The sequence below is a fragment of the Sus scrofa genome, chromosome 8, assembly GCF_000003025.6.
Source record: "Sus scrofa isolate TJ Tabasco breed Duroc chromosome 8, Sscrofa11.1, whole genome shotgun sequence".
NCBI lineage: Eukaryota > Metazoa > Chordata > Mammalia > Artiodactyla > Suidae > Sus > Sus scrofa.
This window is the reverse complement of record NC_010450.4, coordinates 132815675-132831150: the sequence shown is the minus strand read 5'-3', so window position 1 is coordinate 132831150 and position 15476 is coordinate 132815675. Positions and strand designations below refer to the sequence as shown.

The 15476-nt window shown below is 42.8% G+C and overlaps 1 protein-coding gene across 15 annotated transcripts in view; it reads left to right on the top strand.

Annotated features, from left to right (window-relative positions):
* The window catches only part of ARHGAP24 (Rho GTPase activating protein 24), a 744099-nt gene that overhangs the window by 674915 nt on the left and 53708 nt on the right, over window positions 1-15476 (top strand). Inside the window, exon 1 of one of the 15 annotated variants that reach the window (XM_021100786.1) lies at window positions 1599-4983. The exons of the other annotated variants lie outside the window; for them this stretch is intronic. Coding sequence (XP_020956445.1) covers window positions 4869-4983 — 115 coding nt within the window. The 5' untranslated portion in view covers window positions 1599-4868. Of the gene's footprint in view, window positions 1-1598; window positions 4984-15476 lie in introns of those variants that run through there. 15 annotated transcript variants of the gene reach the window in all.

Here is a 15476-nt window from a genome sequence, read left to right as displayed (position 1 = left end):
ATCTTACAGAATATGCTTCCGGGATTTCGCAAATGCCTGATTCAGATTTACTTTTAAAGAGATATAGTTTAGCACAGAGCGCTTAAACTAGAAACAATGCTCTAAAGAATAAATCTTCTGCCCTCTGTGTTTAATTGAAGAGTGTTATAGGGTTGCAAGGCATGCTCTTAAAGTACTCCTTCAATTTGCAAGAAATCCTTTGTGGTTCATCTGAACATTAGAATCTTCTAATGTTATTGCAGATTGAATGCTGGTCCTGACGGGAGATTGCAAACATTGCCCATAATCTGGTGTTTCAACTATTTGTATTAATATAGCCTCTCTATACTTGATTGAATTTTAAAGAAATTTGAGTTGTAAACAATAAATGTGTATGACTGAAAAACCTTTTATTTATCTTAGGTATTCAGGTTCCACTTATCATTTCATTGAAAATATTTTTCACCCCTTAAGAATATTTTAAAAGAGCTCTATTAGTTCAACCTCACATTTTGTAGATGAGCCCATCAAGACTTGAGAGAAAGAGGATTTGCCAAGTGTCACCCTGTGAGTAACATAAGCAGGAAGAAAACCGTGTCTTCTGACTTGTGAGCTTCTTCCTGCTCCTGAGGGTTAGAGTTAGGGTTAGGGTTAGGGTTAGGGGTTAGGGTTAGGGTTAGGGTGTGATAGAAGTGTGATCTATTACTTCTACTGTGAGAGTGAAAAACCCACAATTACAAGTCTATGCCTTATTGATACTCTGTTCTTCAGTATAGGAAAAAAAAAAAGCTTTTAAAAGTGTGATAAGTAGAATATAGTTGAGTCCTTCAAAATATCTAAATACCATCAAGAAAGTGAAAAACAACCCATAAATGGAATTATTTCCAGATCATTTGTCTGATTTTAGACTTGTATCCAGAATATATAAATAACTCCTACAACTCAAAAATAAAGACAAATCAAAATATTGACCCAATTAGAATCAATTAAAAAATGGACAAAGAATCTGACTGAACATTTCTGCAAGGAAAATAGACAAATGGCCGATAAACACATGAAAAGATGCTCAATGTTACCAGTCATCAGGCAAACACAAATCCCACACACAATGAGATGCCAGTTTAGGCACACCAGGATTGCTACAATCAAAAAGCGCAGTGATAACAAGCAGTGGGGAGGATGTGGAGAAATCAAAACCCACCTGTACTGCTGATGGAAATGTAAACTGTAACAGCTTCAGAAAACAGTCTGGCAAGTCTTCAAATGATTAAACATAGAGTTACCATATGACCCCAAATTTGCACTCCTAGGAATGTATCCAGGGGAAGTGAAAAATGCTATGTCCACACAGAAAATTGTACATCAATATTTATAGCAGCACTATTCCTAATAATCAAAAAGGGGCCACACCCAAATGTCCCTCAATGGACAAAGGGATAAACAATCATACAATGGATTATTCACCCATAAAAAGAGTGAGGTCAGACACAGGCTACACGGGAATGAACCTTGAAAACAGTATGCTAGGTGGAAGACACAGTCACAAAAGACCACATATATATTGTTCTATTTATACGATAGTACAGAACAGAGAACTCTATAGCAACAGAAAGTAGATTAACAGTTGCTTAGGGCTGGGGTAGGGGAATAAGGGTTTCAGAAGGGGATGATAGCCAAATCATAATGAGATCTCTTTTTTAGAGGAAGAAGTGGTCTAAAATTAACTGATACCGGTTGCATATATCTGAGTATGCTAAAAACTATCACGAAAAACGATTGACTTGTGTACTTTAAACAGGAGATTTCTATGCGATGTGAAGTACAGCTCGGTAAAGCTGTTAAAAAATTCCTGAGTCACCATAATTGCTTTCCATAAGAGAATGCATTTCCCCTTCCTGTCTGAGTCATGGAATCTGAGACTGTTACTTCTCAATAACGAACTGTTGGTGTCCAGCCTCCTTCCCACTGCTCAAAGATTGTTGTGGTCACTGAAGAAATGGCATCTGTAGAGACCTATCACCCTGATTTGTCAAGTTCTGTATACCCCCTTTGGGTGCATTTTAAATGTGTTTATTACAGAGCAGGAGCTTCATCTGTCTATATTGCAGTTTTACAACCTGTGCTTTTAAATAGCTAAAGTTTTTCATGAGGCACTGAAGCTAATCTTTGTTCAGGTCGTTTATACACGTAAAATAGTCCCTCTTTACCATTTCAGCATGAGACATTTGAGTAAAATATGGCAGATAGCTGAAGAGTCCGCCTATCTTTTCAATATGTAGAAATTAAAGTGTCAGGTGAGAATCATTAAATACAGAACTTGGATATTTCTTTTTATGAAACAAGGCAAACGTACAACAAATACTCAGATAAAGGAAGGGAATCAGTGGAAATGCAGAAAGTAGACATCCTCTCTTACCAACCGAGACTGATAACCAATTTCAGTATTGACTCTAGATACCTCAACTTTTGTTATCTGCTTAACCTGCACCCCCATAAACAGTCGCTTCCCTGTTACTAATGCTGAGAAGCATATGGTTTCTGCTTAAAAGTCCGATCCAAAAGTTGGTATGTCCAAAGATGTGTTTAACTTTGGAAGAGTTCAGGGGTTTGTTTTGGTTATGTTTGCCTCTTTGGCTGGGTTTCTTTTTGACTGTTTTTGAAGCAATGGATGTGGAAGTACCCAGCCTAGGATCTGGGCAGTGAGAATTCCTTCACCGTCCATCAGCTCTAAGTGTAGAGCCCAACCTTAGCTGCGAACAAAACCAGGTCCTTCCTGCGTCTTTCCTCCTCCTATGCAAAGAGTTGAGTCAGAGACTTATCAAGGCAGTAAAAACACTAAATGGGAATAATCCTCGTGATGAATAATTAGCATGTGGGCAAGCAGGGGTTAATTAAGAGGCCGTGCATTCTTGCCTCTGACACAGACCACGGTGTGATCTTGGATAAGTGGAATTACCACCCTCACCTTTGGTTTTCTTACTTGTGAAATAAGACCACTGGACAAAATTGTTTTCGCTAAGATTCATTCCAGCTCCAGAGTCCTGGGATTACACGTGTTCCTTTCATACCAGGGCTCAGGTGAGTCGGCCAAGGAGCCTCGCATCCAGCACCACCGTGTCTTGGTAGCACTGAGTGATACCTCGTGGTGTCTTATTTTCCTAGCTGCACGCTGTGACACAGAAAGTAAAAACAATGTTTGAACCATGAGGCAGACATAATTCATAATGATTCCCTCAGTGACAAAATGTTGCGCATCTGGACATGCTAGTCAGAGTGATGATGTTTCTAGGGGAGTATCTCTTGCACGCTCTTCACAGGTTTTCCAACGCTGCTCCTGCAGAGTTTGGTTAGGAAGGTACCCAGAGGCCTTGGGGGGTCAGTTGGGGTTAAAGCACTAGCATTCCAGATCTGCTCATGGAACAGCCAGGTGGATGAATGATTAACCCAGGGAGTAAATTGTTCAGTGAGTGGGACAGATTGGCTTGGTAGACATGGGGGCTGGGGTGCCTGCAAGAGCAGGGGAGATAATTGAAAACAGGACTGGTTTTGCAGCCATAGCCAGAAAAATATATGTGAATGCAAAGGTATAAACGCACACACCCATGAGTTAACTTGTTTTGTGGTTATACCAGCAGATGCTTTGTGGCTAAAATTTGGACTCTATTTCTATTTCACACACACACACATAAATCCAAAGACACACATGTTTTAATGATATGCACATTTAAATCAGCACTCACAAATAGCTACAACTGCAAAGTATCTCCAAAAAAAAAAAAGAATAAATGCAGAAAGGAAGGGGTCAAAAGTTGACCCCCTCGGGCTTGGTTTGGGGCTCTTTGGTTTCTGGAGTGGCTGAGGCAGCCAGCTGGAAAGGTGGCTTACAAGACAAGAGCAGGCAGCCGAGTCAACACAAAGTCAAAGGAAGAAGCGAGGGGTTTGGGGTGCGCTGGGCCGCGTGGCACGCCGCCCCCCACCCCCCACACACTGTTGTGACTGCACCTGCTGCATGTGACCGCGGGCACTGAAGGCTGCCGCAGCCACAGCGTGGTGACGAGGCAGCTGCAGCCCTGCCAGCGCCCGCCCAGCTCTCATTGAGAAAAGGGGGAGCCGGCGCGGGACGAGGGGGGAGGAGAAGCTCCCCGCAGAGCAGCCCCACCGCGGATCCGAGGAGCCTCCTGGAACGCGCAGCCGACTGACTGTTGTGACGTGGCGATTCCCTCGGGAGCCCCGGGAGTTGGAAGACGGCAGGGAGCAGCCCGCAGAGAGCAGCACAGGATGGGGGGTGCAACCCATGGAACAGGGGAGTTCTCTGCAAAGAATTTAGCAGGCACCGAAGTGCTCTCTGGAGAAGGTGCCAGGATTTGCCTGTCCTTTTACTCAGAGGAAAGGAGCCAGCAAGGACGAGTCTGAAGTAGCCCTGGGGCCTTTGGTCATTGTTCCTCCTTCCCCCTGCTCAGGGCTATTTGCTGACCTTTGCAGAGGAATCTCAGTCCCTCCCAGTTCCAGCTGAGAAGACAGTTCTTAATAAGAATAATAAAAAAAAATTCCTGCTGTTTGAATGGGAGGCGCAGCTTGCTTGCTGAGGTTCCTTTGGCTGTGACATTTTGGAATGTCTGCAAAAACTTAAAAAAAAAAAAAAAAAACAAACCTTAAAAACTCCCTGGATTAGTCAAGAGAAAAGGAAGTTTTTGCTAAAAAGAAGTAAGTGAGAGGTGATCACTTAACCCTGATCCGGGACCTGGAGAATCCAAATCTTCAAGTTCTAAGAACCAGCACTTCAAACCCAACAAATAGACTAACATGGGAAGGAGTGCCTGTGGGGTACCGATGCCATGCAGAGGCAGGGTTTAAACGAAGCCTGAAACTGGTTCGGAACTTCGGGCCGTATGATGCCTGAAGACCGAAATCCCGGGGGGCGCCCCTCAGGTGCTTTGGCGGCAAGTCCTTTCATTGCTAAAACTACATACAGAAGAATCAAACGGTGTTTTAGTTTTCGGAAAGGTAGGTGGATGATGTGTTCATGTCCTTTTCAAAAGTGTACATGTGTCGTCTGGTGCGCTGAGGTCAGTTTATGCTCAGATAAAGTAGAGATTTGGAAACGAAGCGTGGCTTCTATGTGCGTTTGCTTGTCTGTACTTATTTCTCCAGGCTCGTATTGATCTGTTTACTACTGTCTGAGAAGGGGCCAGGTAGGTGGGGCTTAAAGAAGGGTGGTCCTATAGGACACCCTGGCAGCTGGAGACCAAGAAAGCTGGCCTGACTGTGCTGAGAGGAGGGGCCAGGGCTACCCGGGGCTGTTCCCAGACCCCAGCCAAGCAGCCATGTCGTTCCACCTTGAAATCCCTTCTCTGTGCTCCGATCGCATCCGGGTGGTTCCTGCTGCCTGAGCTTGTCTCTCCTCTCCTACTGAGAAAATTGTCATCATCAGATTACCTGTGGGGACCCCTTTTCAGGAGGCTTTCAGCCATGTTGATGAACACTGATTAGAAAGAGGAGTCACCTTGACTTTCCAAATATATCATCAGGTGGCATTGGGAGAGGGCACAGATGGGAACCAGCAGGGACAAGGGGTGGGAGAATGTGTTTAGGATCAATAATGGAAACCGAGTATTTCAGAGGTGACTTGTGCAGGGGGAGTTAAAGGGTATAGGTCAGATAAAGTACTTCTAGAAAATGTTTCGGTATCAAAATATTTTTAAATGCCCTTTTGCTTTAAAGTGAGACTAATGAGCTCAAGTGGTTATTTACCTTGGAACTAAGGTAATTATAATTTTAAGGTCATGTACAGTAAATTAATAATTTAATCAAGAGCTGATTTAAGTAACATCGAAGGTCATTCCTTCTCTCCTTTTTCTTTGATTTTCCACCTATTAATTAACATTCTCTATGTAGTAATCAACACAAAAGACGAGAAGAAAAGAAAAAACGTATATGTAAAGCAAGACATAGTGAGAACTTTTAGAAACTGAATCTTGTTCCTTCTGAGTCTTTTCCTTTGAGCAGTTAAGATCTGGCTATGGTCATTATTCTATACTATAAGCAAGAAATTCAGGGGTTAATTTATATTCCTCTCTCATCCACAAAGATAAAGAAATGAGAGAGGCATGTCTCATGTTTTATAGATCTTTAGAGATTCCATGGTCACTGTAAGATTGCATCATCAGTAGAGACATAGGCAATGAGAAAAACTGGAAAAGGCTAGAGACTCACTAATTGCTTAAAGGACACCCTCATCCTGGTGCCCCTACCCCTCGGCAACTAAATCGGGTTTATCCAAATATGTAGAAAAGATTTACTGATCTTTTCCAGGTTATTGCTGTTCATGTGTAACATGAGATATTCTGGGGACAATTCATTTGTCTTTGAAACAAACAGCAAAATGCCTTTGACATGTCCCACCTTCTCTCCTCCCCGCGGATTTTGGAGAATCCTGGCTCTAACCCTGCTGCTCCCCTCTCTCCTTCAGTATCAATGAGGGAAGGCAGGGCTGGCAAATGGCAGCCCCGGAGTGGGGAACAGCTTCCATCTGTCCGCTCCGGTGGGCTATTTTTAAACCATTGTCCTTGCCTCTGCGAAGTCTTTAGTAATCTGAGGAATGTTCAGCATTTGAGTCAAGGATTAGCAGATTTTTAATTTACAGAGCTGCATTCTGGGTACTGTCAGAGAGGAGGCGCAGGAGGCATGGCTCGGTTCTCAGTCCCCTCTCCCCGTCCGTGGAGCCCCGCGTCCCAGCCTCTCGGGTCCCTGGCTGTGCGGCCACCGTCCACCGTTGGGCAGGGAGGCTCCGGAAGGAGGTGGGCGGCTGCTGCTGCCAGGCTGTTTCTGTGCAGCACAAGCCATTCCTGTCGGTGGTGGCAGCGGGATGCACAGGGTCTTAGTAGATCTCTGCTCCAGATCCTGCGCTGAGAAGAAGGAACTCTTCTTTCAACCCCGAATTCCCAAACCAGGCTACAGGCTCCCTTAAGAAGAGGGTGTCCTTTGGTGCTTTGCCGAATCCCCTCGGTTCCAGAAGTAGACGGGGTTTGCTTGAGTTCCTCTCCCCAGCCCGCTGGCGAGCATCTGCTAGAGTTCTTTCAATGAAAGCAAAACGGAGAGTGCAGGAATCGTGGAAAAGCGCCCAGAAGCGAACAGTGTGGATGTGTCTGCTTTTCCTGATCCAAATGAAAAACACACTTTTCGCTGGTGTCCTGGGTAGGCCCACAGAAGAGGCGACTCACCGCTTTAGAAAGGCTCTGAGAACAGAAGGGGGAGCGGAGTTCGTTCCCAGAGGCCTAGTGGGATGGGAGCCTGCAGGCTGCGCCAGCGGGAGCTCACTTCTCAGTGTCGCTTTCTCTTCCAGGCCGCATCGGTCCTTTACTGTCCTCTGCTTTCCTCTCTTTCTTTGCTGAGCCACTAAGAAACGTCACTGAACATATTTTCCCAGTGGTTTTATGTCCTTATTTTTTCAGTTTATGTGATTTTTATTTTTCCATTATAGTTGATTTACAGTGTTCTGCCAATTTCTACTGTACAGCAAAGTGACCCAGTCATATATATACATATATATGTATGTACCTTCTTTGTCTCACATTATCCTCCATCATGTTCCATCACAAATGATTATATATCGTTCCCTGTGCTCTACAGCGGGATCTCACTGCTTATCCACTCCAGATGCAGCAGTCTGCATCTAGTAACCCCAAACTCCCTGTCCATCCAACCCCCTCCCCACTCCGCCTTGGCAACCACAAGTCTGTTCTCCAAATCCATGAGTTTCTTTTCTGTGGAAAGGTTCACTCGTGGATCCCAGATATAAGTGACATCATATGATATATTTCGCTTTCTGGCTTACTTCACTTAGTATGAGAGTCTCTAGTTACATCCATGTTGCTGCAAAAGGCATTATTTTGTTCTTTTTTATGGCTGAGTGGTATTCCATTGTATATATGCAACACATCTTAATCCATTCATCTGTCAGTGGACATTTAGGTTGTTTCCATGTCTTGGCTATTGTGAGTAGTGCTGCAATGAACATATGGGTACATGTCTCTTTTTCAAGGAAAGTTTTGTCTGGATATATGCCTGGCAGTGGGATTGCTGGGTCATATGGTAGCTCTATAATTAGGTTTCTGAGGTACCTCCATACTATTTTCCATAGCGCTTGTACCAGTTTACATTCCCACCAACAGTGCAGGAGGGTTCCCTTTTCTCCACACTCCCTCCAGCATTTGTCATTTGTTGACTTGTTAATGATGGCCATTCTGCCTAGTGTGAGGTGGTACCTCATAGTAGTTTTGCTTTGCATTTCTCTACTAATTAGTGAGGTTGAGCATTTTTTCATATGGTTGTTGGCCATCTGTATATCTTCTTTGGAGAAATGTCTATTCAGGTCTTTTGCCCACTTTTCCATTGGGTTGTTGTTTTTTTTGCTGTTGAGTTGTATAAGTTGTTTGTGTATTTTAGAGATGAAGCCCTTGTCACTTGCACCATTTGAAACTATTTCTCCCATTCTATAGGGTTTTTGTTTGTTTGTTTGTTTGTTTTGCTGTGCAAAAGCTTGTCAGTTTGATTAGGTCCCATTGGTTTATTTTTGCTTTTGTATATGTTGCCTTGGGAGCCTAACCTAAGAAAAAAATCTGTGTGGTTGATGTCAGAAAATGTTTTGCCTATGTCCTCTTCTAGGACCCAGTAGTTTTCAAAATCTAGGCACTGTGAAACATGTATTAGGCAGGCAGCAGGGGAGAGTGGTGCTGGGTTTATGTTCTGGTGAGATAAAGATCACGATGTGGTTTTTGCCTTTTTGATTCTGAAACTATGCTTATTTTTTTTACCTGTATAAGACTATTATCTGATATACCTGAGGACGCATAATACTTTGGTCCCGATAGTGTTACATTTCAAGTCAGAATAAACTCGCCGGTTTAAGATTGTTGTGATCACAGGACATGTGGAAGTAAAGTTTTAAACCCTAGCTGTATCTTGTATTTTTCTTGAGTTGATCTCTTCCTGGAGATCAGTCATGGTCAATTCCCCAGTGCTTTTTCTGCCCCTACACTCTAACCGCTTGATGGTCAAGCCCCATTGCTCCTTCCTTCTTTGTGTACATTCAGCTCCATTTCTGTTCCCGTAATCTTAGCGGTCTGTGCCTTTATCACTTCATGCACATCACTTCCTTTAACTTTAGAAGTGGCTCTTCAAGACGGCATCCAGCCTCACCTCTTTCCACCCCCAGTACTCCTCCCAAATTCCTGCCACACACAGTTCATTTGTAAAGCATCATCCAATCCGTATTCCTCAAACAGTACCATCAAGCTGTGCTCCACAGTCTAGAAAATTTTTATGAGTTCCTATTGCTCCCAGGAGGAAGTCCTAACTGTTTCAGATGATATCAAGGCTTTACAAGCAATTCCAATGATTCACAGCTCCCCAGCCGGCCCCACTCTTTCTCCTGCACCACCGCTTTGCTTCTGTTCAGTGCCCCTCTGCAGTGATGCTGTCGTTGGCTCTCATTTCTTCATCAAGGCTTCTCTTTCCCGCTCATTATACTGCTTACGCTCTAGCCCTTATATTTCTTATATGCTGCCATCCAGCCACCGTATCTTCATAGCTGTTTTCAAGTGCTTTTACACACATTTGTGATAAAATAAATGTATAAGTATTTGTTTATGTCTTCTCAAAGTTCAGAATGGTAATTAGTAAATTCAATCAAAGATTCCAGTCTTATTACCTATCTTTTTCTGCTAGATCAAAGACAATAATGAATCCAAATAGGACATCTTTATAGTTGTGGTAGATAAAACCAGCGTTTTCTTTGAAGTTTATTGTATGCTGTATGTGCTATAATCACTTTTTTTTTTTTTTTTTTTTTTGGTCTTTTTGCCATTTCTAGGGCCGCTCCTGTGGCATATGGAGGTTCCCAGGCTAGGGGTCTAATTGGAGCTGTAGCCGCTGGCCTATACCAGAGCCACAGCAACGCGGGATCCGAGCCACGTTTGCAACCTACACCACAGCTCATGGCAATGCCGGATCCTTAACCCACTGAGCAAGGCCAGGGATCAAACCCGCAACCTCATGGTTCCTAGTCGGATTCGTTAACCACTGAGCCACGACGGGAACTCCTATAATCACACTTATTGAAATTGATTTGTCTGACAGAATACTACTGTCCAAACCCATGCATTTTAAAATGATGCTGTGCATGAGTAGGTCATTAACTCACGTATCAACGCTTTACAGAACATCCACCGAGTGATACTGGGGATGAGAATGCTAACAAAAGAGTTCACAGACTCCTGGAAGTTAAAGAAAACAGAGATAGCAAGCAATTACTTAATCTGTAACAAGCACTACAGCAAATTATGTATGAGGTCTGAGGAGCTTCCGGGGAAAAGACTGACCATGGGCTCATTGGGAAAGGCAGTGATCTGAACCACACAAAAGCACATTTAGTCCTGGGACGTTTAGGAAAGACATTTTCCCCTATGCGATCCTGAGAGTTGTCGGGATCCCTATGGCGGGAAGAACATGTCTGAGTGGCAATAACATAACATAGTGGAAAAGGAAGACTCTTAGAATCACATAGACCTGTGTGTAGACCCCAGATCTACCACTTTCTAGACGTGTGACTTCAGGTCACCTGGCATCTCTGAATCTGTTTGTAGAAGTGAGATGTCCTTACAGGATATCTGTGAGTTTCAAGTAAGAAAATACAGGGAGTTCCCATTGTGGCTTAGTGGAAATGAATCCAACTAGGAACCATGAGGTTTCGGGTTCAATCCCTGGCCTGGCTCAGTGGGTTTAGGATCTGGCATTGCCGTCAGCTGTGGTGTAGGTCGCAGATGCAGCTTGGATCTGGCGTTGCTGTGGCTATGGCATAGGCTGGCAGCTGCAGCTCCGAATTGACCCCTAGCCTGGGAACCTCCATATGCCATAGGTGCAGCCCTAAAAAGACAAGAAAATGTAAAAGAAAATACAATATAGTGTGTGGCTTGGAACTGGATATAAGTGGTGGATATAACTACTCTTTTGGTCTAAGACAGATGCTACTGGGTCACTATTTTCACATTATTACCCTTTCTTAATTTTTCTAGGCCTTTCTTTTTCTCCCTCCTTCTCCATTCTGATTGAGAGTTGAGATTTTACCAAACATTCATTGGTTATTATAGTTCTGCGCTTCTTAAATTAAAAGTTTTCTATCCATATAAGGTTTGTCAGCTACTTAGAAAGTGCTGGTGACAGACCGAAGTAAGCTTTGGCTGTTTTTGTTTCTTAGTTCTGTATAAACAGGACATCTTTTATTTTGATTTCTTCCTTTACCATGAGAAAATGTTCATTTTTTTAAATGTTCATTTTTACTTGAAAATCATTGCAGTCCTGGTGACACCAAGACTTATTCTTCCAGAAGGGTTGCAATAAGCAGAAGGATAAGTAAAAGCAAATTTTCCGTATGGCTTAGCATGTAATCTGGGACACAGAGGTCCAGGGAACTCTAAAAAATAGCTGATAGTAGAGACTTTAAGTAACAACCAAAAGTTTGTTTAACTTCTGCCTTCTCATCAACAAATCAAAGATTTTTTCCCATTCCGTACATGCTGTGTTCAAGTATCTATAGAAATCAGTGCTACAACCTGAGAACTATTGGTGAGTTTCATTTCCCTTGGAATTATTCATTTATTTCCTATAATTGAGGAGGTGGAGGTTTTTGTTTTAATGCATTAATTCCACAAATGGTTATGGAACACTCGGTCTTCACTCACTTTGGTATTAAGTTCCAGGGAGCGAGAGTTTGCCCATGTGTCTCGGTCCATTCTGGCTGCTATAACAAAATGCCACAGACCGAGTGGCTTCTAAACAAGAGAAATTCACTTCTCAGAGTTCTGGAGGCTGGAAGTCTGAGATCACGCCAGCGTGGTTGGGTTCTGATGAGAGCCCTCTTCTGGGTCGCAGACTATCTGTCCCCTTCTTGTTATATTCTCAAGAAGGGGAAGGAGTGAGAGAGGGCTCTGGGATCCCTTTCATAAAGATACTCATGCCGCTCATGAGGGCTCTGCACTCACGACCTAATCACCTCTCAAAGGCTCCACCTCCTAAAATCATCACCGTAGGCATCAGATTTTCAGCATAGGAATTCGGAAAGGACACAGTCGTTCAGAGCCTGGCACTGCGGTAGAACAGATCATGAGCCTTGGAGTCCTTCGCATCTGGCACCAGTCTCAGTTCAGTCCTTGTGTCTGCAGCATCTTAGGACATTTATCTTTGCCTCCCTTAATTTTATGGGATAAATATATAATATAAACTGTTATGCAGTATCATTTATAATAATAACAATAAATGTAAAATTACTATTTTATTATAATAACTGTGAAAGTACGATTCTCTTTTAACTGGTATGGGACTAGCCTAGTGTAGATAGGCATCTAAATAAATTATCGCAAAATAACATGTTAAGAAATCAAAGAAGAAAACCTATCAGATTTTGTGTCTGGGATGAGGGTGAGGGAATGTTAGTAAAGACGGTATGAGTTGACTCTTGCAGGATAAGTTTTCCTAGGCTGGCTCATGACAGCAGGACCTACCTTCGCGAAGGAAGCCAGAAGATGTAAGTTGTAATACATTTAGGAAACAACAAATAGTTCAGTATGGTTATTGAGTATGTTGTTTGTGAGGAAGCAGCAGTAATGAGGGTACATATGGCACAGTGCCTGGTGCACGGTGGGTGCTGCCTAAACACGTGTTGATTGACTGGTGGATGAAAAGGCAGAGATCAGATTGTGGGGACTTTGTATTTCATGGTTTTGGTGTTTGTGTTTCTTGAGTTTGGAGTTTGGTGGGCCAGTGGGCACCATTGAAAGAAATGAAGCAACAGAGTAGCATGTTCTGACTTAAATATTATCAAGATTGCTATGGCAGTTCTTGCCTGAATTGGGAACTCTGCTCATAAGAGTCTCTTAAGAAATACTGAGGATCCAGCCCACTGCAGTGGCAATGAGTTTGGAAGGGACTGACCCGGTAATTAAGTGAGAGTTGTGAAGGAATCCAGGTTGACTCTCAGATGGCCCTTTAATTATTTGGGGGAATAACCAGTACTGATAACCAAAATCAGGATTACAGCAAGTACAACAGGTTTTGAAGAAAAATGGCTTGGCCAGTTTTTGAGTTTGAGTTAAGTTTGAGCCAGTTTGAGTTTGGGAATGTTCGGAGAGACCCACGTTGAAGGGTCTAATGGGCACTTAGAAATCCAGTGCAGGAGGAGCCTAAATTGAGATACAAATCTGGGAATAATTGTTATACAGGGAGATTAAATATAATCCAGCAAAGAAATTGTGCCAAATAAGGTGAAAACAGAGCTGAGGACAGAGTCCAGAGGACCACAAATTTGTAAGAAGTGTGTAGTGGGTGACATGGTCCAGGAGATTGAGAAGAGAATTCTGGAAGGCAAGTATTATGTAACAAGTGAGAAGTGTCAGCAAGAAGAGTGAGATTGGTAGTTTTAAAGGGCGGGAGCCATAAAGTAATGCAAAAAATAAACTTGGCTGCCAATGATTTGGCAACTAGGTAGTTATGGGAATTATCGAATAATCTCTTATCATAAAATAATGACGTCAGAGGCCACATTGTGACAGGTTGTCAAGGAGATAGAAAGTGATGAAACGGAGCCAGAGTCATACCTAGTTGGAAATAAAGGAGCAAGGTGAACAATTACAAGGCACGGAGAGTCCAAAAATGTTTGGTTTTGTATGTGTTTATTTTTTAGGACAGGTAGAACTTGAATTCATTTTTCTGATCACACTCAATAAACATCCCGGGTTGCCTCTGGCTATTGAAGGTATAAATCACACGTAAAAGAGGAACCTCACAAATCCTGAAGATAATTTAGGTTTTCTTTAGATTTTTTTTCTCTCTCCCTCGGTTGAAACTGCCTCCCACAGATATAATACCATCACCTGCATGATTTACTTTCTCAGCCTAATGAAAAGTCACGTCCTGAGTGATGCTTTATGACACCGTCAAGGTACTTCCAGAAGTGTGCATGACATTCCGCTGTCACCCAGAAATTCCAAGGATGGTTTTGTCAGTGAGTGTGAAACCTCCCTGGGAATTTAAATGGACCTGGCTGGAACTGTTTGCCTGACTCATACCCCAGGCAAATTCTTGTTAATAACCTACTAATCAGTGTGTCCTTTTCTCCATGCTGAGGACAGCTCATGACCTTTGTGCTTTTTTGTTGTTGTTGTTAATTTTAAAATTTGAAGTTCCAGTGCTCCCTCAGAGAAAATTCTAGCCAAAGTGGCTTTTTAAGAAAGAATCCCCCCTCCAACTTTACACACAAAAAATACTTTCATACAGGAAGTTAAGTCACCATCTATCTTTGTGAGTCAGGGACATTTGGGGTATTCTATTTCCAATGCTAAAGAATGGAAAGATTACGTCGAATCATTCCCTAATTCTTAGCAAGACCATATAAACAGCAGAAAATTACTATTTTTCCACTGGAATTTCTATGCAAATGTACATATCCTCTACGTTTTTGACTCATTTACATGTTATATTGCTAAGTATGCACAGATCTTTATCGTAAGGAAATCATTTTGTTGGGCAGGAAGCTCACTCGATGTTCCGAGGTTTTCCCTTCTCCTTCTTTTCTGACTTAACCCAAATTTGCGTTTTCTCGACAGCAATCACCCCGCCTAGGATGATGGTAGAAATTGAGGTCGGAAAATTAGTATGAGGCTGGTTTCTCCACCTATAACTCAATGTTGAGCCCTTATGTGCACGGCGCGGTGTTGTGTAACACACACACAGTGGCTCTGAAATTCCGCAGCCTTCATCCAACCCTGGCTCCACCATTTACCCGCCGGGTGACATTCAGCAGGTTCCTCAATTGCTCTGCGCTTCAGTCTCCTCCTCAGTGGGATGCTGGTGCCCACCTCATAGAATGCTGTGAGGGTCACTTGAGGGAAACAGAGATAAACTGCCTGCACCCAGGCCTGGCAGACGTACAGCTCCGCTGTCACCGCGTCTCAGAACACAGAAAAGACGCGCTGTTTTCTTCCCTTGTAGAATTTAGTGCTATTTGGAATGACGGCAAACTGAGGACACATGATAATTGTAATTACAGAGGAAGAGGACAGGTATTCAGGAAGGAGCAGAGGTTTTAAGGCTAACTAAATCTGAATATGGACTTCCATTGGTGCTATAACCTTAGGTGATTTATTCGGTCCCTCGGAGCCCAATTCCCTCAGGTAGAATAATTTTATATATATATATATATGTACACACACACCTCAGGTATATATATGTATGTATGTGTATATATATGTATATATACATATATGTGTGTGTGTGTTTGTATGTATATATCTTATATATTTATGAAGATGAGAAAGTGCATGTCAGGGACTTGGTACATATTAGGTACCTAATACATGAAAGGATGTTAAGGCTTTTGGCTTTTAGTTTCTTTCAAGCCTATATATGTAACAAGGGGGAAAAAGAAAGAAACCAGAGGGCCCGTC